Here is a 23,603-nt window from a genome sequence, read left to right as displayed (position 1 = left end):
ATTGTAAAGCAGGAAGATTTCGTTTGGGATTGTGTTTAGGGAAGAAAGAATCAGTATCAGTCTGAGGTGCCCTGCCAAGCTGACACCCAGAGCATCATCACAGGACCCATGGGCCTTACCGGCTGTTATCTGACCTGCACATGCACATACACACACTCACAAAATAAATGAATGTAAAGGGTAGTACTACCAGAGAGAACATGGACTAGGTCTCGGAAATTCTTAGTAGAATGCAGCTAAATTCATACCCCAAAGTCCCTCGGCCTGACACAGGAGGGCTTGGTGGTTTCTGCGTGGGAGGATTTGTTCTCGACAATGTGCCAGTTCTTGCAGGCTGGTTATTTCCGTGCTAAAATGTGGAAAGAAAGAGTTTATTTTTGTATCAACTTGTTCTCTTGATGTTTTAACATGATGTCTTTTCCTTAACAACAGAATGTGAAATAAGGATTCCCAGACAGTACTTAATACAGTTTTGTCATTATATTTTAAAAGTTCAAAAGCCACCTGCATTCAGTTCTTCCTGTCATTTTGTTCTATTCATATCAATTTATGCAAAATACAGGTGAGACTACTAGATTTTATAATTTATTGTTAGACATTCACTGATATCAAATTTATTTGTATTCAAGAATCAGGATTATTAAAATACTTCAATAAACATTTATATGTACATAAATGTAAACCACAAAGCTATCAATCTGCTAAAATACTCATCTCAAGTATAATCTTTATCCTGATAATTCAGCAACAAAATCACATGACGTCTGGGAAACCTATCTCTAAGTCGATGGAAGCAAAGCAACTGTAGAAACATGAGCAAAGCAGAGACTGTCAGCCAGATTAATGTTCCTAAAGTGCAAACGTCAATATATCTTTGATATATTAACACAGCCAAGCTAACGCTGATGTGATCTAAGTTTCAGCATATTTAATCTATGTAAATCCTACAGGAAAAAGCAGACAGACAGAGTTTTCACATTTCAGTGGCTCTGCAGCCTCTGTCAACATAGAGGGAGTACTGTGGATCGAATGATAAGTAATATGTCTTACCTTGGCTTTTAGCCACTTTGTGTTGGCAAAAACAAAAAAAGAGGGGGAAAAGGTAGAAATTAATTCTAGGTAAGTTGTATCTGACAGGACAGGTTGACATTTATATTACTGAATTTATGTTAACAAGCTTTATCCAGCTATATTTCTTATATATTGTTAAAGAAAAGTACCTATAGGAACTAGGGAAATGTTTGTGTGTCACACTTATTTTCCAACAGTACTGGGACTTGAACTCAGGACTGCATACATTAGTCAAGCACTCTACCAATGAGCTACATCCAGCCACTAAGTTTCCAGACTGGACTTGAACTGATTTTGTGGTCCAGACAAGAATTGAGTTTATGATTCCCTTGTCTCAGCCTTCCAGGCAGCTGGGATTGCAGGCTTCTGTCACCAGGTCTAACTTATGAGTACTTTTAAAAAGAAGTAACTTTCTAAAGAAACCACTAATTAAGCCAATTTTGAGCAGGCCTAAAAGTTTCTTAGGTCAGCATCTAATCCAACTGAATTACAGCTCATAGGAAGCTGGAAAGGCATCTCAACAGTTAAGTCTGCAGGGGCTTCCACAGGTGACAGAATCCAGCACCCACACGAGCCATTCCAGTGACAAGGGATCAAATGCCCTCTCTTCTGGCCTCCACAAGCACTGCACTCATGTGTACACAGACCATGTACACACATATACACATAATTAAAAATAAAAATTTTTCATTTGACTTAAATAAGCAACAGTAAAGCTGAAGATTTTTAATATGTGGAAGTTTCTAAATTAAATCTTTAATACTACAAAAAATAAAGTAGATAAGTAATGAACACACACATGTTTAAACATCATCAGTTATTAAGAGTGCATACTGCTTTAGAAGAGGCTTGGGAAGGAGCTGGGTATGGTGCCTTTAATCCCAGCTCTTCAGAGACAGAAACAATCAGATGTCTTCAGTCAAAGCTAGCCTGGTCTATGGAGGGAGTTTCAAGCTAGTCAGAGCTACATAGTAAGACTCTGTCTCAAAATAAAATAAAAATAAAAACTCACAAGTTGTTTTCAAATTCAGAAAAGAATGTGGTCAAGCACACCTCAGTATTTCAAAATAAAATCATTAAGCCCTGACTAAAGCCTGGGAATGCAGCTCAGTTGGCAGAGTTCTGTGTAGCACACAGCAACACAGGGTTTCATTCTGAGCATCATATAGCCCAGGTATGGTGGCATGCTTCTGAAAACCCAGGATTAGGGAGGTTGGAGTAGCTACACAGCAAGTGTTAGACCAGTTTGGGATTTAAGACACCCTATCTCAAAAACAAAAACAAAAATATGGGTGGTGTGTTATGAAAAAGATATGCGCATGTATAAAACTGACAAGTAATAAAAACATTTAAAACACACACACACACACACACACACACACACACACACACACTGAAATCATCTAACAGCAGCTTGGCCAAATTCTAACTGCAGAATGAATAGTCTGGAAACTCTCATTTCTAGACTATGTAAGTCTTGAGCAAACCTACACTACTAGGAAGCTATACATTGCTATGTGCTTATTGAGCAGTTCAGTCAAAATTCTAAATTAAAGAAATGGTACTTTGATTGTAAAGATTACTTCTGTGAGAGATGACCAGCTAACACACCAGAGACAATGAGCATGACTCTATAATGCCAATTCTTATGCCATACCATTAAGAAAAAAAATCTATTTCTACAGTTTGTCTATAAAGTTTTGAGATTTGATTTCTATCAATAACATCTGCTGTTCTCACAAGTATCCACATTTTTCAGATGACCTCAAAGGCAACATTAAGTAAAATCCTATGGAAGAATTTCAGATATCTTCTCATTTAATATAAAGTACTAGAACTTTGGTATTCCTCATTATTTAAATGATTATTTCTCACTGTTATCTGGGAATACTGTCTGGAACCCTAGCTAATCACCATATCACACACCTAGATATGAAGTAGTACATTTAGTTAAGGCCCTTGATAGGATCTACTAGTGTATTGCATAACCTATGTGTGTCATTTATGTATGCATACAGTTTATCTCATAATATATAATTGTGCAAAAAAAGTATTCTAAGTGCACTCTCGCATCTTTCTTTCAACTGTAAAAAAAGAGACAAAAAAAGCTCAATATTTATATGTAATCTGTTCCCAAATGAAGGAACAATAAAATTAAATGGGAAATGAGTCTTTATATAACCCTGCAACTACACAACTGTGTAACTTTCAACCTTTGTTCAGCTTCCTCTATTAAACAGTTTATGTATCCAAACGAAAAGTGTGGTAAAATTAATCTCTGTCTCTGTTTTAGGTTTTCAAGACAGGGTTTCTCTGTGTAACAGCTCTGGTTGTCCTGGAACTCGCTCTGTAGACCAGACTAGTCTTAAACTCACAGAGATCCACCTGCCTCTGCCTCCCAAGTGCTGGGATTAAAGGTGTGTGTCACCGTGACCTCTAACCCCAGCTAATCTCTGACTCTTAAGGCTCAAAATATAACTGCTAGCAGCTGGCAATACTGTATATAAAATGTCTACTTAAGTGTTCCCAAACTGAACATAAACAAAGTAAGACTTTTGTATTGCCTTAAGATCTCTCTTCCTCCAAACATTTAAATTTATGAATGAGTAATTTCACCATTTACCTAGAATATGAATTCAAAAGCAATAGAATTCTTTGAGTACACTATTGTTCTAGCAATAACTGTCAAACGGCAATGAGACAAATTCTTTCCTTGAAGTAACTGATTAGCTCTCACTCATCTTAATAAAACTGAAGCTGTTTAAAGATCACAGTCCAACACAGATATTATAAAAAAGGTAATGTCTGTACTGTTAAGAATAGTAAAACCAAAGCCGGGCGGTGGTGGCGCACGCCTTTAATCCCAGCCCAGCGCTCGGGAGGCAGAGGCAGGCGGATCTCTGAGTTCGAGGCCAGCCTGGTCTACGAGAGCTAGTTCCAGGACTGGCTCTAGAAACTACAGGGAAACCCTGTCTCAAAAAAACCAAAAATAAAAAAAATAGTAAAACCAGAAGAGGCAGGCTAGACAGTTCAGCTGTTAAGAGCTCTTGTGGCCCTGACAGAGGCCCTAGAGCTCAGTTCCCATCACCTACATTCAAAGTGGTTCACAATGACTATCGCTGTCCTCTTCTGATCTCCAGAGGAACCAAACACACACGGTACAAACACATGCACACACACACGGTACACACAGTACATGCACACACGCATAGTATGCATAAGTGGTACACACATGATCTACACACATGGTACACATATAGGCAAAAACACTCAAGATACAAAAATAAATCTGAAAAAAAGTTTAAAAGAACAGTAATTGAAAGAACATTAAAGCTGAGAAAGTCCTGGTGTTCTGTATTTCTAGAAAGCAAACTGAAACTAAATTCCATAACTGACCAGAAATCCAGAGTTAATCTTAGAGACTTTGCCTTAGAAAACATCAACTAATTATAACCAGTAAAATGTCTCTGCCTTGCTTCCTTGGTCTTCACCTGTTTTCACCACAAAGACAATATACACAAGAGACATTCCTCTTTAAGTTACAAACTAATTTAGAAATCTCTTCATTGTTATGTTTACCAAAAATAATTCTAAATTTCTCTACTAGTATTCAAGCCTCCTTTCCCTATGCTCACTTGAAAATGCAGGGCCAACTTACAATCATCGTCTATTACTGTTCTCCATGTGCATACTCTGCACACTGGTTTCTCCTGGCAGTATCTTATGGTTTCCCAAAATCTAGCCAGATTTACTTTAGTTTATTTTTATTTTAAATTCCTAATAAAATTAGATACCATATACGTTTTAGAATAAAATGTATTAAGTACATTTGCATGCTATTTAAATATGTATAATCCATTTTTTAAAAGCCCAAGTATAGCATACACAAATTCCAAAACACTAAAATTTGTACTGCAAATAAGATGGAATGTTAACCTTAGGAGTATGAAAACTGTGGGAGCCCATGTATGACTCAAAACCTTGGATATAAAATGTGGTAGCTACAAAAATAAGATTAATCTATTTAGATATGGTATTTAAAATTATATATTTTGAAAAATCCGAACAGGAAGTTAAATGACAAAAGCACCACTAAGAAACAATATCAGATGTCATCTTCCATAACAGAGAGCGCACACTCCCCTGCCCCTTCTTTTTGCTTTTCCAAGACAGGGTTTCTCTGTGAAACAGTCCTGGCTGTCCTGGAACTCACAGAGATCCATCTGCCTCTGCCTCCCAAGTGCTGGTATCAAAGATGTGTGCCACAATGCCCAGTGAGAGCATAAGCTTAACAAGTCATTAAGAAATCAAACTGCATCTGGGAAGAGCTGAGGTTGGGGAGGAAAGAGAACAGATCAAAATACAATGCATGAAATTTTTAATTAACAAAAGAAATCAGATTCCTAAATAGAAATATGAACCAAAGACAAAAAAATAATAATTACAGGAGCTGGTAGGGTTTGTCCATACTTAAAATGCTCATTTTAAAATAAATGTAATTCTTTCTGCCTCATAATTTTAGGCTGTGCATAATTTATCATTAATGAATGGCCAAGTTTCTTCAGATCTTTTTAAGTAGCAAGGGGACTGGTTGGTCAGTTTGGTCAGGTTTTCTGTTTGTTTCGCCCAGCTGACCCAGAACACACTATGTGGACCAGGTTTGCCTTCAAGTTTGTGGTCATCCTGTTCCTTCCGCCTCCTGGTCCTGTAGTATTTCTTCTGAGACAGGATCTAACTACAAAACCCTGGATGGCCTGAAACTCACTCACTAGAAAAGGCTAGCCTCAACTCAAGAGATGCACCAGCCACACCAACTCTGGTATTATTTCCTAATTTCACACAAAACTATGATCCTATAGAAGAAAAGTAAGATAAGAGTATGAAAACTTACAGAAGTCATAAAACCAAGGGAACAATCAGTATTAAGACATGGGGGAAAGTAGCTGTGTATGTGTATAACTTGTATATGTACAGATAAATGTGACATTCATCAGTTTCATATTGGTTTCCCTTAGGTCAGACTAACTCCAAACTTACTGTGTGAGCAAGGCTGGTGTTGGCTCCTAATTCCTCACGCTCCTGCCTCCCTATGCAGTGCTGGGGACTGCAGTACTGTGCCACCACCGTGCTGCTGGGGCTTAAGTCCAGGGTTGTGTTCACGCTAGGCAGGCACTCTACCAACACGTCAGTTTCTAAAATATACTGTTCTCACTGGCCACCCACCCTTCTATAAGTCTTGATATTTAGTTACGAAAGCAATGTGATTATATTACAGAAGTATATACTTAAAACTGATTAGTAAAAATTGGGGATAATATGTATCTTACCATGATAAGTACTTTTCTAAAAAGCAATTTTAAAGTTTGCATTTTTTAGTAGTTAGAAAACCACATAGGTACACAAACATTTAGGAACAAAAGGACAAATTATTTACAATTTACTTTATAAATCAATCAATTTAATTTTTTTTAAAAAGATAGTTTGGTCAAGTTTTGTGTCTATTTGGGCTTTTATTGCTGTTGTTTGTGGTAAAGCAATCCAGCCTTATGTGTGGAGGAGATTAAAGAAAAACTTTGGGGAATCTGCTTTCTCCTTCCACCATGAAGGTTCTAAGAAGAGAACTCAGGTTTAAGTTTTTGGTGGCAAGTGCCTTCACCTGCTAAGCCTTCTCAGCAGCCCAGCTTTTTCAAGTTTTTCTGAGTAGTGCCTATTCTGTGAATAAAAATTCGGCTCCAAACTTAGTGAAACATGTAACCCACATTAAATTAATTTTCTAGATGGCTGGAGAGATGGCTCAGCAGTTAAAAGCCCTGGCTGTTCTTGCAGAGGACCCAGATTCCCTTCGCACAGTGGCTCACAACTATCCATAACTCATTTCCAGAAGATCTAGAGGATCCAACGCCCTCATTTGACCCTTGAAGGCACCAGACATGCATGTAGCACACATACACATATACAGGCAAAACAAACATACACTTATATCTTTAAAATAAATAAATATTCCATGAAAACTGTAAATGCTAACTGCTAGCTAAAGGGAATCTATCAAATAAGAAATCCTATCACAATTTCTACCCAAAATCCTATTGAAAATTCAAAGTAATCCACGCTTACATAATACAAAATGCTTACCTTAACTCCATGGCCCACATCATCCAGAACTGTGTAGTCGATAGGTTTCCGAATATACCTGACAGGGCGCTCCATATTTGCAGGTGCTATTATTTTGTGAGTTCTTGATGTATTCTTATTTGTTGTCAAAATACCAATCTCTCTTCGAGCCACTTTTTCTTTATGAATATCCACAGTCTATATTTTAAATTTAAATAGAGCAAGAAAATATTATTTGGTATAGTAGATAATATATACGCTGTCCATATGCATTGGACCATGGAGCTGTATTTTTTTTTTTAAGACAGAGTTTCTCTATGTAGTTTTGGAGCCTGTCCTGGAACTAGCTCTTGTAGATCCATCTGCCTCTGACGCTGGATATAAAGGTGTGTGCTCTTGTACCTATTTTCTAATGAGTATGTCTCGTCTTTCAAAATTAATTAGGTAAATTAATTTCCTTAAGGCTCCAATCAGAAAATACTTAATGGATTTTCTAAAGCGACTGTTGGAGGAAATTGTCTCTTAGAAATCAGGACTGTGTGGAAGGAAAGAGGAGGTCTACTTGTTCACTTTTACTTTATTAATGGATACAACACTAAATCAGTGATTTCAGCACAAGGACATGAGCGCTGTAGTGACACGTGCAGCTTATCTGAATTACTATAAATGTGTGCAGTGCAAGCAAGTTGAAAAGGTTTCACTTGAAGGCTTTACAGACTGACAGATTTTAAAAGATAAACACAAGTATAAAAGGCAAATGTGGAAATTATTGAAGGCAGAAAGAACTGCACATGGCAGCTGTGAAAGGAAAAAACAGATTCTAAGAGCAAAGGTTATGGTTATCAGCAAGCCTCCTTCATACCTGTCTGGTTCAGCTTTCCTAGTGGGAGCTTATGAAACTGTTTTTAAAATACAACATTTGCGGAGAATCAGAGAATATAACTCACTTCCAGCATGTACAAGGCCCTGGGTTCCACCTCAGCAAATAAAAATACATTTAAAACTTTCAATTAGTCATCAAAATCCACAAACTGGAGAGTAGGCTGGGAAGGGCTCAGCAGTTACCAGCAGACAAGGTCCTTGGGTTTGATTCCTCCCATTGAAGAGGAAATAATGACTAAATGGACAACACATTATCTTTATCTTTGCTTTGTTTTTCATGTGAGACACTCACTGTCTTACTGTGTAGCCCTGCTGAGCCTGGAGCTTGCTTATGCAGACCACGCTGGCCTGGCCGCAAATTCACAAAGATCGCAGTTGCCATGAGTGACGTGTTCTTTGACCTAGAGCCTCCTATCTTCCAACAGAATCCATGAGACAGTATTAAATTAACCTGTCACCCTGATCCGTGATCCTTTAATTTGGATGTGGGCAGTAAGAACGAAAACACTGACAAAGACGGCATTGGGAGTGGAAGAGGCTGACTCACAGAGATTGAGAAGGATCCATGAGAGCTATCAATGATCCTCTATTTCACTATTTATAATGAAGCTAAATTAACGGGCAGTTTCAGGGGCTGGAGAGCATCGGCTGCTCTTCCAGAGGTCCTGAGTTAAATTCCCAGCACCCACACCGTGGCTCACAACCATCTATAATGGGACCTAATGCCCTCTTCTGGCAAGCAGGTGTATGTACAGATAGTGCTTCATATACATAAAATAAATAAAACTTTAAAAATTACTTTTTTTAAAAAAAGAGATAGTTTCAGGATGAGTACCTGGGAGTAGGCAGATCTGTAGACAAAAGCCTCAATAATTCCCTAGTTATTATTGTCAACTCCCTACCAGATGGGAAAAACGTGCATCATGCTAACAGCCTCAAGAGGTCTACCCCATGAACAGCTAGAATTAAGATTTATGTGGTGGAAGGGGAGCAGGTAATGCTCTAAATATTTTCAGATAAAAATTAGAAATGGAATGGAATGTAAAAGGAGAAAAGTGTGTACCTACCTACTGTTGTTAGAGCCAGGCAAATCTTTGGCTAATGTTTTGGAAGGTGACAGGTAAGGTATGGAACGCTTGTTTAAAAAACAGCAACAACTAGGCTAGAGAGACACCCAGCAGTAAGAACACCTACTGCTCTCGCAGAGGTTCCGTTCCCAGCACACACATGACTGCTTAAAACCACCATAACATCAATGCCAAAAGATTTGACACCTGCTTACGGCCTTCACAGACACTAGGCATAAATATGATGCACACATACATATGTATTACACACATGAAGACAAAACAATCATAAACATAATTTTTTAAGGGAGGGAAAAAGGTTGGAGAGACGGTTCGGCAGTTAAGAGCACTGGCTGCTATTCTGGAGGACTCAGGTTCAACTCCCAGCATTCCCAGTGAAGCTCACAACTGTCTGTAACCACAGTCCCAGGGGACTGAATGCCATCTTCTGGCCTCCAAAGGCATGAGGCACAACCAAGGTACAGACATACATGCAGGTAAAACACCCATACACATAAAAATTAATAGAAGAAAAAAGGCAGAAAGAAGGAAAAGAGGGGAGGAACACTGTGTTGGGATAATTATTACCATCCAATCCTTTGGAACACCTCAACCATGTTTTTACAGAAGGCTTGTCTCCTGTGACAAGTCCCACTAGGAGAAACTTCCTGACATAAGCCTCTGCATACTGACCAGTCTATGGACTTTACAATATAGACAGATATCAAACGCTGCTGAAAGTAACTAGAACCTAAGAAACTAAATCAAAGAATCTAGAAAATTCTTAATGTCAGCTCTAACTTTTCTATTTAAAAAAAATCAAGAAATGTTCTATTCTGTGTTTTAAAGGCAGGGTACCTTTTCTGAGGCGTAGATAAGGAGGTGGGGTGAGGGAGGATGGGAGGAGTGGGAGGAGGAAAAGGAGCCGGAACTAGAATAGGTATGTAAAATGAGGAAAAATCATCTAAAAACTAAATAAATCTAAATAAAAAAATTAAAGGCAGGGTACCATAAACAGCCCATACTAACCTCAAACTTAGGGCAATCCTTCTTTCTCGACCTCCTAATTGCTGGGATTTTAAATGCATGTAAAAGCCACCATATCTGATTTCATCAAAAAATTTTAGAGATGCTACCTTGTCCATAAGCAATATGCAACATTAAGACAGACTTTAAAAACAATGATATTACATACAGATTGAGCCCAAGTCAATGAAAGGGTACAAAACCTTACTGTCTCTGCCAAAAAGTAGTATGACTATAGCTGTTGATTCAGGTCTTTCCACAGTATATGGGACTTTGGGTGGACCAAAAAAATAACAGTTTCCATTAATTAGCATGAAGTCACCACACCACTCAAAACAAAAAGGAAATGGCTTCTGTGAACTGGTGCAAAGCTGTTCTCTCCAATATCACCTTGACCTACAGACTCTATCACCCTCTAACTCTCTCTCAGAGAAAAGGAATTAGAGCTGTCACTTCAAACAAATGAAAATCATTTTAGGGGCAGTTCAGCGCTGTATGGCAACTTCTTCAGAGGGAAAAGCAACTTCTTCAGAGGGAAAAGCAACTTCTTCAGAGGGATAAATTCCTGCTTTGAGTGGAGTTCTCAGTGCGAAAGGGAAGCTACTGAGCATCCTTTCTTGGTAGAACCTTTGGAAGCCATTTCCACTGTGGCTTTCACTGCTGAATACACATAACTGCTGTCTGTATTATACACGATTATACTGTGAACGCTCATAAACTCTATGGCCACTACACAGAGTCCGTGTAGAAATGCACTAGTGGCTTTAACATTTTACATTATTTTGACCACTTTCAATACAAGTCTCTCTGTGCACAGATATTACTCGCCAATACTTCTGGTAAGAGCAATCTCTATTGCAGTGGCCTCTAATTTAAAACCTATACCTCCCTGACACAACTACTAAGTATTCCTATGTCGAAAAGACACCTAATTTAGGTTGTCTATTGAAATCCAATTACAAACAAGATTGGAAGGGGCTAACAACCTTCTCATATCACAAAGAAAAGGCATATTTGAGAAAGCAGCTAAGGATAGAAATACACTTCAGAGGTGGAGCACTTTTCTAGCATGTCAAAGGCCCTGGGTTCTGAGGGGGACAGAGAGAGATAATATAATCAGGCTCTCTCCTAAGGCATCTCAGGTTCCTATGAAAGCCTGGCTGCTCCACCTATTCTATCTATTTGGTCTAAGCCAACCCTCCTGGCCCATTGCAGCTGTTGGTTCAGTGGTTCCCTAAGGGCCTGGGCCTGGGTCAGTGATAATTCAACCAGGCTCAAAGCCTATAAACATCCAATAGGTGTCAAACAGGCTTCCATATTATTCAGTCTTCATGCAGGTGAGACAGAATTGAAAATAAATGTTGTTGCTCTGTCTTGTGGGCAGAACTTAAAAGACATTTGCATGGACCTAGCCCAAATTCTCCTGGAGCACATTCTTTTATTTTGCTGAATCCTGTGCTGTTCACAAACTGTGAAGATTAATTTAGTTAAAGATCGACCCATATGGGCATTCATATACTCATTAGTAAAGAGACGCTGTCTAATAAAAATGAAGTCTGCACTGGCCACTGCTGTCAGGCACTCTTTATACCAAACACAACACATCCACCATGAAAGTAGATCTAAAATGATTTATTTCATTCCTACCATGGGCTACCACCTCCTCCCAGAACTGAGTCTTGGAAAGAGTCATTTTACTTGCTAGTAGCAGACTGGCTCCATAGGAATCTGGCTGTTGTCCTTCTAGCTTTTATTGGTCCTCACTTGATGGAGGAGGGTCATCTGTATATCTGTTGTTTCATTGGTTAATTAATAAAGAAAACTGCTTGGCCTGATAGGTTAGAACATAGGTAGGCGGAGTAGACAGAACAGAATTGTGGGAGAAAGAAAGCAGAGTCAGGCAGATGCTTCAGGCAGTCACCATAGGCAGTCACCATGCTTCTCCTCTCTGAGTCGGACGCAGGTTAAGATCTCTCCTGGTAAGCCACCACCTCGTGGTGCTACACAGATTACTAAATATGAGTTAGTCAAGATGTGAGAATTAGCCAATAAGAGGCTGAAACTAATGGGCCAAGCAGTATTTAAATGAATACAGTTTCCGTGTAATTATTTCGGGTATAAAGCTAGCCGGGTGGCAGGACGCAGCCCCGCCGCTCCATCTACACTCACTCTTGAAGATTCTTTTGCAGGGTCTAGTATTGGCTATTCCAAAAGAAGCACCTGATCAGCCAGCCATACTACTATAACCCCTGATAGCATCAGGTTTTTTATGGTAACAATCTGACAATGTGCTTTTAAATGACAAGAGTCACTCAGAATGGACTGTTAGCTGATGTACTGATAGCCTTCTACATTCTCCACCCACAAGCATCTTATATTGTTAAATGCTGGAACAGCTAACTTAAAAAAAAAACTTAAGATAGTCTCACACAGTGTTCAGCCACTTTGCTTTGTAAGTCTGCCTGCTTTTCTAAGATACTGTGAAGGGTAATGTTCCTTTTTAGCATCTTTCTGTCTCTTCTAAATGTGCCTTCCCTAACACCATGGGTTTCCCTAAAGCCCCCACTATGTCATGTGGTTGCCTGCTTCCACACAGTTTAACCCTAAAACAACTCAAGCTGCTCACTTTTTTCTCCTCTTCAAAGACTTCTCCATTCTCTTCCTCTAGGCAGCTTCCACAATTTACAGCTTGCTTGCTCTAGGATTTTTCCTTTAAACTCTTAATAAAATTGCCCTCAAGCTTATCCCCAAAACATGTACCTCAAAATATGGAAAGGGTCAGGTATGATAGTTTGGTTGGAAGAGTGTTTGCCTACCATATAAATGCGTGCACTCAGGAGGGAGAGACAGGAACATGAGACATTCAAGGCCTTGGCTACTTAAGGAAAGAGACCAGCTTGAACTACGTAACACCCAGCCTCAACAAGCAAACAAAAACAAAACCTGAGCCCTTAACCAATAACTCAGCAAATGAAGACCTGGGGTATAGCTCAGTAGAAGAATATGTATTTAGTGTGCCCTGAGTCTGATCCACAGCACCACAAGAGGGGCAAAATAAAGTTTGTAAACTGACAATTCTCCAAAGAAGATAGGGAAGATAATGCATACTTGGTTAAGTACACTGCTCATCATGGCTCCCAGTTATGGCACCAGGTGAATCAGAGTGTCCAGCATAAAAAGACCTCTATAAGTTTAATTAAAATATCATTTTTCTTCTTGCATCTACATATTTCCAACAATAGGCCTTAAATATTGATATGTGATACACCGACTCTGTGACAGTGAGAGTCAACAACCCGGCACCTAGGAGAGAGACACATCTCAAAAGGGAAAGGAAATATGGATCTATCTCTGAGATCACACCTGGATCTTCCCAAAAGAAAACCCTCTGGTACAATTACCACAAACCATGAGAACATTCTAAATTTAAATGACTTGGCATGACCTGCTCAAGCCCTCCCAGACAGTTCTGACTATGATTTTCCTTAACTTCCTACAATAGCTTCTTGGGAATAAGAAGATGACCAAAGTCCTTGATTCTTTCATGAAAAACACCTGTCAATACCTCCAGGTATCTATTCTCTTCTGATTCCCACATCAATCCTATCATTCCAAAGGACAAATGAATGCCACCTAATTGGTGGCACAGATAAAACAGAACAGATTGTACTGCTTGCCTTCAGGTACATTCTCCAAAATAAGGAACTAATTACACGAACTGAAGTGAGAAGCCTACAGCTATCCAAGATGGCACACTAGAGAAACTGTCATCCTATGCTGTCCAACTGAAGCAGGCAGGGGGCAATTCTAAACAGCCCATTGTTTAAAAAAGCAACCCTAAAGGAATGTACAGCTGTAGAGTACTTCCTGTGTAAAAATCAAGGATTAACAAGGAACATTGTGACTTGTAATTAGAGGTGGTCATAAGAGACCTTCAAGTGTTTAAGAAAGGTTATTCTTGAGGGAGTAGAGGAATCCCACAAGAAAACTACTAAGTTAATTAGGTATGTTCTGAGGCAATTATTCAGAAACTGGAAATCATCCAGTTAGATTTGCAATTTGTCCCTGGCTATCTAAAGCAATACTGGTTGTCACTGGACAACCACCTTGGACCTAGGAGCATTTGTGTCAGTTCAATTCAATAGCCTGGTTTGTTTTGGATGACAGAATAGCAGTTCCTTCTGCAAGACAAGGCCATGTGTGCAAAATGTATCCTGCAATACCTAGATTCATGCCTTAAGCCAAGTGGAAAGTCAGTACAACAACTCAGAGAAAGCCACCTGGCTCTCTAAGGCAGCACTCTGCATTTACTCAGCTATCTGGTTCTTAAATCCTGGGTAGTGTAAGTGAGTTCAGCATTCTGTGGGTAATAACCTCAATTATAATGTTTTTCTTCTTCTAAGTTAAACAGAACAGATCCAGTACTGGCCCCTATCAGAGTTATTAGCGACTAACAAGTGTGCAATCATGAAAACTTTTACAGAAATCAAGAAAGTACAGCAAGCAGGGGCGATTTTACTTGGTAAAAGGTAATCTTATGTATACTTGGACCGGAGTGTTTCTATCTATCTTGTGAAGACAGGCATTGACTCTTTGCTCCATATTTTCTTGTTAAAGCATAGTTGTACTGGATACAGTCCTGAAGTCTAGAAATAATATATCCCTCTGGAGATCTGGGGAGGTTTTGCTTCTTGTATAGCATATTAAAGATGTCATCTCAGGGCAAAGGTGTCAAGGTAAAAGCAGAGCTCACTTCATATCCCAATAGTCTGTATTCTCTAACATGTGTTTCCTAAAGATGACATTCTTGCAACAAGTTGAACTACATCACTGAAGATGTGGTGTCAAGGCCAGTGAGATGGCTCAGCTGGTAACTGCATTTTGCTACCAAGTTGGATGACCTGAATTTGATTCCTGAGACCCATATAGTAGAAGGAAAAAGCTGATCTCCATGGTGAGACATATTTATTTATACACACACACACACACACACACACACACACACAATTTTTTTAATTAAAAAATAAAAGGAGTTATTACAGGATGTCCTGATCCTATCCAGTTTTCCATGGAGCTGAGGACGCAAATGCTAACATTCTGTTAATCTCCTGAGTGAAGTCCTGTGTCCTCTATCAACATCTATGAAACTGTAGGGAACTACCTTGTTTGTCTGCATGGAGGGCGAAATCTTAAGACACTTCACAGTTGTTTGTGGTTTTTGTTTGAACAGGGTTTTTCAGGGGAGAGAAAAGGGCTGTAGCGTTGGCTTAGTGGTTTAAGAATGCTTATTACTGTCATTTTTGTTTTGTTTTTGTTTTTGAGACAAGGTGTGTCTGTAGCTTTGGAGCCTGTCCTGGAACTAGCTCTTGTAGACCAGGCTGGCCTTGAACTCACAGAGATCCGCCTGCCTCTGCCTCCCGAGTGCTGGGATTAAAGGAGTGAGGCACCACCACCTGGCTCGCTTATTGCTATCTTATAGAGAGTCCAGGTTTGGTTCCCAACATCCACATCAAACAGCTCACTATTGCCTATTAACTCTGGCTCCAGAGAAGCTAACACCCTATTCTGGACTCTAGATACACACATGCCATTCACACAGAGAACATACATACATACAGATAAATGCAAATAAAATTAATCTTTTAAAGATGACTTTTGTGATAGAAAAGATTCATACCCTTTGATTCCCTCAGTAATTTTGAGAACTACCTAATATAAGTTATTGGTATTATAAGATGTAGAGTTGTATTCTTAGAATGCCTCTAAACTTTCTTTTATTTCTTTTGTTTCTTTTTTTAGAGACAGGGTTTCTCTGTGTAGCCCTGGATGTTCTAGAACTCTGTAACAAGGCTAGTCTTGAACTCAAAGCGATCCACCTGCCTCTGCCTCCCAGAGAGCTGGGTTTAAATCATACGCCCCACCACCACTTTCTTTTTTTATGGTGGAGCAATAGAAACCACAGCCTCACACATGCGAGTTAAGTTTTCTACCACTGAGCTACATCTGTTTCGTCATTTTCAAGAGATGCAGTGCAACTTAGCTAAGCACTAATTGTAGTTAAATTCTATCTGTCATGAAATAAGTTGAGGAATCTACAGCTCCTCAAACAATGAAATTTTGTTTGGAAGTAGAAGAGATAGACACTACTTACTTTCACTTTTTCCTAACTGCCCTGAATATTCCATCTCCTTCACAAGGTCACTTTACAATATTAATCTGAGATGCATTCTTTGCCAGCTCTGCTTAGCAAACTCATCCACACTCAAACTGCCATGTACATACAGACATTTTCATCTTGTTCCTCTGGTGATGCCTCAAAACAAATACAGCATAAACCAAACACATAAGTCGGCTCAAGTGTATTTTTAAAGACTCACTCTACTTCAGTTCTCTAGTAAGTTATATAGAGCCTTTATTTCATATTTGTTTTTGCTAAATCTTGCCACATCTACCTTTAAATGTCAGAAACCTGCCTCCTTCAATTTCAAATACTTCAATCCTAAATTACTACATGTCTCTCACATCAACTCTTACATTAGTCTTCTAACTGGTCTTCAGACATGCAATTTGTACTTTTCCCAATCTATTCTTTAAAACATTAACCACATGAATTTTACCTCCCTCCCGCCAAAAGAAGGCACCCAGAAAGAAAACAAGTTTCTTAGCCCCTAGAACATCCCACACGGTTCTGGTCTTCAAGGGAAAAGTAAGTTCAAGAAGGCTCACCTACCTTCCCTATGTGTCTACATGGTGTTTCTGAAAGTCAGCTTTTGCTTACTCTCCTGCCTCTTACATACTGCACATGTATTGAATATATTAGTTTAAATGGCTTAAAAATTTCTCCTATCCAGTATTCTGATTCTGATTCACAAGAATCCAAATCATATTCTGTCCAGAAATGTACATCCCACTAGTAAGAGTTATCCTAATAGAAAGGGGCCTGGAACAATGAGATCCAGTGATTTAATACCCCACCCCAAAAAAGGCATGAAGTCAGAAAACCCAGGTTTGAATACTGGCTCTTTCACTTAATTGTTATAAAATTTTATACAGTTTTTAACCCATTAAGATTCTGTTTTGATAGGGCTGAGAATGGAGCTAAGTAACAAAGTGACCGCATATGCAAGGTCTTTGATTTGGTATATAGAACGCACGTGTGTGCACACCCACCCATTCTGATTAGTGTATCAGAATCTATAATGCTGCTTAATACAAAGTGCACTCAAATTTTTTACAAATCTGGATCGATGCAGTGACCCACTCCTTTAATCCCCTCAGGAGGCAGAGACAGGTGGACCACAAAAAAATACATCAAATATAAATCTCATTTATCGAACTAACCAGTTCTACATTCCCAGATTAAAATAAAAGTATTTCATGCTGGGCATGGTCTTTACAGTGAAAAGCTATCTCATAAAAATAAACAAATAATAAAAGGAATAACTAAATAGAGCATTTCTCAGATGTAAGAACCTAGACACATCGTACTATGTACTGTAAAAATAATGGAAATCATGTTCAAACTTCAGTTTTTCCACCAGCAACAGGATTTTGAACAGCGTCTCGGAGGCAGCCTAATAAGCACTAGGGTTCTGTCTAATTAAAAACATACGAGTAGAAGGTGAACAGGCACTGAAAGCCACAACTAATTTTAAATGATAATGGGAGGGGACTGGAGAGATGGCTCTGCAGTTAAGAGCACTAGCTGCTCTTCCAGGAGCCAGGCTTCATTCCCAGCACCCACCTGGTGGTTTACAATCATCCGTAATTCTGATTAGAACATCTTCTGACAGTCACTGGCAATAGGCACAAACATAGTATACAAATATACATGCAGGAAAAACGCTTTACCATACACACAAAATTTTAATTAAAAAATAATAAATATTCTACCCCCCCAAAAAAATGTTAGACCACTCAGACATGCCAGGCAATCACACGCCTTTAGTCCAAGCACTCAGGAGGCAGAGAGAGACTGTTGGAGGCCAGCCTAATAGACCTACAGAGCGAGTTCCAGCGCAGCCAGAGCTACAGAGAAACCCTGTCTCGAGAAAAAAAGACAAAGAAAACCCACACTGACATAAACCCTAAAATTCTCTTCTCCTATACACATTAACAGTACAGTGCTAATTTTTTGATGGGTGAGCAAGCTGAATGTTTAAATAAAGGTAAATGCTTATTTATTTAAACATTTATTATTTCCTTATGGTGAAAAACTTTAAAAATCATTTCTGACTCTCCTTTTTTATCTTTTTGAAATAGACTATTATTGATATCCATAGTCGCTTTACTATTCAGTAACAAATTAATTCACTAATTCATATTTTCCATCTCTCTACCTTCACACACACACACACACACACACACGGGCGGGAGGGTTGTTTCATTATGCAGTCCAGGCCCTGAACTTGTCACCCTAAGACTCCTGGCCGTAAGGCACGTGCCACCATGCCTGGCTGTCAATTTCTTTCTCTTTCTTTGTTATGTGTGCGGGAACACGCCCAGCATATGGATGCAGAGGGGGACATCGGCCACCCTGCTCTACTCTCCTCCTCCCCTGGACAGGGCTTCTTGCTGCTTGTACAGGTTAAGGTAGCCACCCAGCCAGCCCACACAGGCTTTTGATGTGGGTACTGGGATCTGAACATGAGTTCTGCCGCTTGTGTAAGTGAACATACCTACTGAGCCACACTAATTTAATGTTAGAAATTAGGTAAAATAAATTGTGTGGTAGGTAAATGTTTTCAAAGAATGACTGAAATATCACCAAAGCAATTTTTTCTAGGACAAATCTGGAAGGCTGGGTATACACACACTTGTGTAGAAGCAGTATGACTGGGAGTTCAAAGTCATCCCTAGCTAGGTTATGAATGGGAGGCTAGCCTGGGCTACAAGAGACAAAAAAGAAACAAATACACAATTTATAAGCAAACTGGTAAATTTCACAAGTAAACAAAACTATCTTTTGATTAAAACACACACACACACACACACACACACACAGCTGAGGTGAGCATGGTGGACCACAAAGCAAGGACTGTGTGAACCTCTGTGAAAGGAATTCAAGGCCAGGGATATACAGTGAGACTCCATCTTTAAAACAACAGCAACAAAAACTGCTCTAGCATCCAAGAGAACATGAGACAGTTTACTCTGCAGCCAAGTATGAGTGACCATGGCCTGGAACATACTCAGGTTACCCTAATACATATATGAAAAGAACATATAATTCCCATATGGTAACATTTTCATGAAAGCTAGAAATGATAGTACTTCTCAAATACATTGATGGAAACATCAAGTAGGTTGGTTATAGAAAGGTGGGGAATCTGTTAGAGAATTATCTGTAATTTTCTTAGCCTTTAGGTTGGTGAAAGTTGGTCTAAAAGTACATTCGAAAAGAATTAACCTAATAGTCACAAGAATGGTTGCTAGGTAAAACAGAGGAAGACAATGGCTGGCTAGTAATGACGTAAGATAATCTGGCTCCAGATAAGCAACAACACTGAGGCTCTCCTCCTACTTAGCAAGTTCTAACCAGGCAACTGACTTTGTAAATCTTTAACCTAGGCATGGCTTTTCTGGGAACTTCAGTTCACAGTATCCTCTAAGATTTGATTGTATGGGCTAGAGAGATGGCCTGGCCTTCCCAAAGACCAAGTTCAGTTCCAAGAATTCACATCAGAGGAAATTACCTCTAACTCCAGCTCCATGTGATTAGAAACCCTCTTCTGTCTCTGATGGAACCCGCACACATCTGCACATATATGCACAAATGTACATAATTTAAAAAATAGATCTTTTTAAAACAAAAAACAAATACTTGGTTATATGAAATCACCACAAAGAAATATGTTGTTTTAAATGTGTTCTCTTTCCTGTCCTTGTTACTTTGGTGGGTAAAGGGCACAGATATGCTTCTTTAAAAAACAAAAACAAAAACTTGTCCCGATGTTCAAACACAGAAAAGCAGGCAGGGAAGAGATGTCTCATAGCAATACTATTTGATCTTTCCTTAATCTACACTGTATTTATCAGGAGGCCTACTAAACCTCAACTGCCTCTAGAGAGGGGGTAACATGGGTTTCAACCAAAGACTCTTACATATAAATAAAACCACAAGATATATTTGTTGAAAACAACTAAGAAATGAAAATCTAAAGCCTTTTGCCCTGAATAGCAAACGGAGACGGGTAGGAAAAGTGTAAGAGTCCCGAGACAAGTACACAGAGAAAGCCTTCAGCAAAGAAAAAGACAACCTTTGTCTGTCCCTGCTATTTAAAATAGGCCAGACTCTGGAAATGGCCCAGTGCCCAAAACCCTGCTACAGAGCTCTGTTTAATATGCCTGAAACAAAGTTTCAATCAACTCTGAAATTAACTTGATTCAGAATGACCTATATATGCACACTACAAAATAGATTTCTTAAGAAAATATGAACTGAAAAATCAGACTCCATGGAAACACATAATGTAAAAGACTTGAGTCAGAATTACTATTAAATAACTAGGCATGGTGGCTCATGCCTATAATAGCAACAATTGGGAGCAAAGGCAGGAGGATCCCAAGTCCCCGGCCAAGACTTGAAAGCAGAAGTAAGAGAGGGTGAGGTGACCTGGTAGGAAGGCCGTTTGTTAGGCAAAGCCTGACAACCTGAAATCAGTAAGTGGACCCCATGTGTGCTGGCCAGTTTTATGTCAATTTGCCATAAGCTACAGGCATCTGAAAACAGAGGACCTCAACTAAGAAAATACCTATCGGCAAGCTGTAGGGCATTTTCTTATTAGTGACTGATGGGGTAGGGTCCAGAACACTACAGGTGAGACCACCCCTGGATTGGTGGTCTGGGTTCTAAAAGAAAACAGGCCGAGGAAGCCATGAGGAGCAAGTCAGTAAGCAGCAGTCATTCATCCATAGTGCCTGCATCAGCTCCTGCCTCCAGGTTCCTTTCCTGTTTGAGCTCCTGTCTTGACTATGATATGGAAGTATAAGCCAAATAAACCCTTTCCTCCCAGCTTGCTTTAGGACATGGTATTTCATCATTGCAATAGTAACCCCTAACCAAGACACCATGTAAAGATAGAAGGAGACACCAACTCCCAAGTAGTCCCTACCTCCACATGCACACGGTACCATGCCACCACGCCACAATCACAGTACATAAGTCGTCTAGAAAAATCGATCATGAGAGAGGGTGGTAGGAAAAAAGAGGGAATGAAGGTAGTTAGGAAGTATTATCAACATATAATACATACATGTACAAAGTTTTTTTAAAATGAAAGGCTAGATGGCCAGATGGCTCAGTAGATAGGCTTTGTCACCAAGTCTGACAATATGAGTTCAATTCCTGGAACGTATGGGGTAAAACAATTACAGTAAGTTCCTCTGCTCACACAGTGCCAAGGTATGTGCATGCACACAGACATGAGTACAGGCACACACATTCATACATAACACACAAGTGTTTAGGTATTTTTATTTAAAAAAGAAAAATAAAAACAAGAATATCAATATAACAACAAGAAGGCTCTACATCGGCATTTTAGTCTCTAGTTCTTTCTTTTTCTTTTCGTTTCGTTTTGTTTTGTTTTTCAAGACAGGGTTTCTCTGTGTAACAGCCCTGGCTGTCCTGGAACTCGCTTTGTAGACCAGGCTGACCTCTAACTCACTGAGATTCACCTGCCTCTGCCTCCCAAGTGCTGGGATTAAAGGCATGCACCATCACCACCCAGCTTAGTCTCTAATTCTTAAATATTGAGAAAAATGACTACCAGATTTCATAAGGAAAGGAGAACCCGAAACAAATCTAAAAAATAAACCGCAAAAAAATTAATAAGGAACAAAGGAATAAAACTTAAAAAAAAAAAAAAAAAACTAGTCAATAAAATAATTCTTTTGACCCCTGAAACTTAAAAAGGAGAAAAAATATAAAACTGAGGCGACTTTCCTGAGATGAGCAATAATTTAGAAATACTTAGAAAATGATTCTAAAAGAAGGTAACACAGAAGAAATAAAAAAATTATATCCAGAAATACAGTAGCCTCATCGCCAAACAGAACCAGGCCTCAAGTGGCAGCACAGTATCCTCTTAGAAAACCAACACATAATCAAGCCCTGTAAGACAGCTCTCTCCCTCAGCCCTCACACCTAACATGCACAAACACGTGACAATCACTAAATAAAATATTCAAAAGCTGTCTGAAAGAAGAAAAGGCAAATTAAAAACAAAACACTAGAACCATCCAGAAACGATGGATTGCATCTGTAATCCTTGGGGATGCAAGAAGAATCTTGAGTTCTAGATCGGCCTTAGCCCTAGACCCAGAGACTTCAGCTATCTATGATGACAGTGATAGAACAGATGAGAAAAGCCATTGCCTTTAGAGTTTAAGGGGGGCTTTAGGGAGCTCAGTAGATGGGTGCTTGTTTGCCATGTGTAAGGCTTTAGGTTTAAAGTCTAGTACTGTCCCCACCAAAAAAAAAGTCTAGGAAAAACAAGGATAATACAACAAGTAATAATAGGTTCTAAGGCCAACTTGTCTGGTTAACATGCCATTTATAATAGTACATAATCCTGAGTGAATTATCTAGCCTCTGCATCTGTAATGATATTGGGTGCTAATTGTTTACTTTCTTGTTTTGAATTTTTGTGTTTTGAGACAGGGTCTTACAATGAAGCCTCAGATAGTGTGGAACTCAGAGATCTGCTTGTCTCTGTCTCCTGAGTGCTAGGAATAAAGGTTTTGCCACCACACTAGGCTTTTTAATGAGGCTGTTGTGAGGATAAATTAATTCAGTTATTCACATGCATAAAAAAAACAGGCATGAGAAAAAATAATGACATCTTGAATTTTGCAGGAAAATGTATGAAGCTAGAAAACTATTTTGAGTGAGGTAACCCAAACACAGAAAGACAATTATCACATGTACTCACTCATAGGTGAGTTTTAAACATAAAGCAAAGAAAACCAGCCTACAAACCACAATCCTAGAGAACTCAGACAACAATGAGGACACTAGGAGAGACTCATATAGATCTAATCTACATGGGAAGTAGAAAGTAGAAAAAGACAAGATCTCCTGAGTAAATTGGGAGCATGGGGACCTTGGGGAAGGGTTGAAAGGAGGAGGGGAGAGGCAGGGAGGGGAGCAGAGAAAAATGTAGAGCTCAATAAATATCAATTAAAATAAAGATTAAAAAACTGGCAAGTAGCATGTATTATATATAAGCACTGAAGAAATGAAGACCAAGGAAAGAAATAGAACAGATTTTGGACTTTTATTATAATCCCAAGCAATACTGACTGGCATTTCACAACTTTCACAGAGTACACAATTTGGGGAGGAATTTGTGAAATGAAGTCTAATGATAACAGCTATGTCTAACACACACACACACAATCCTAGCACTGGAGCAGCAGAAGCAGGATCACTACAGTGAACTT

General features: G+C 39.1%; 1 protein-coding gene across 1 annotated transcript in view; it reads right to left on the bottom strand.

The window, feature by feature from the left end:
- Positions 1–23,603, bottom strand: part of Abi1 (abl interactor 1) — an 88,330-nt gene that overhangs the window by 23,140 nt on the left and 41,587 nt on the right. The window contains 3 exon segments of the mRNA XM_038334021.2: positions 249–349; positions 1,051–1,065; positions 7,204–7,380. Coding sequence (XP_038189949.1) covers positions 249–349; positions 1,051–1,065; positions 7,204–7,380 — 293 coding nt within the window.

This window comes from Arvicola amphibius, chromosome 6 (genome assembly GCF_903992535.2).
Source record: "Arvicola amphibius chromosome 6, mArvAmp1.2, whole genome shotgun sequence".
Classification (NCBI taxonomy): domain Eukaryota; kingdom Metazoa; phylum Chordata; class Mammalia; order Rodentia; family Cricetidae; genus Arvicola; species Arvicola amphibius.
Note: the sequence above shows the minus strand (reverse complement) of the source record. Positions and strands in the feature narration are given on the sequence as shown.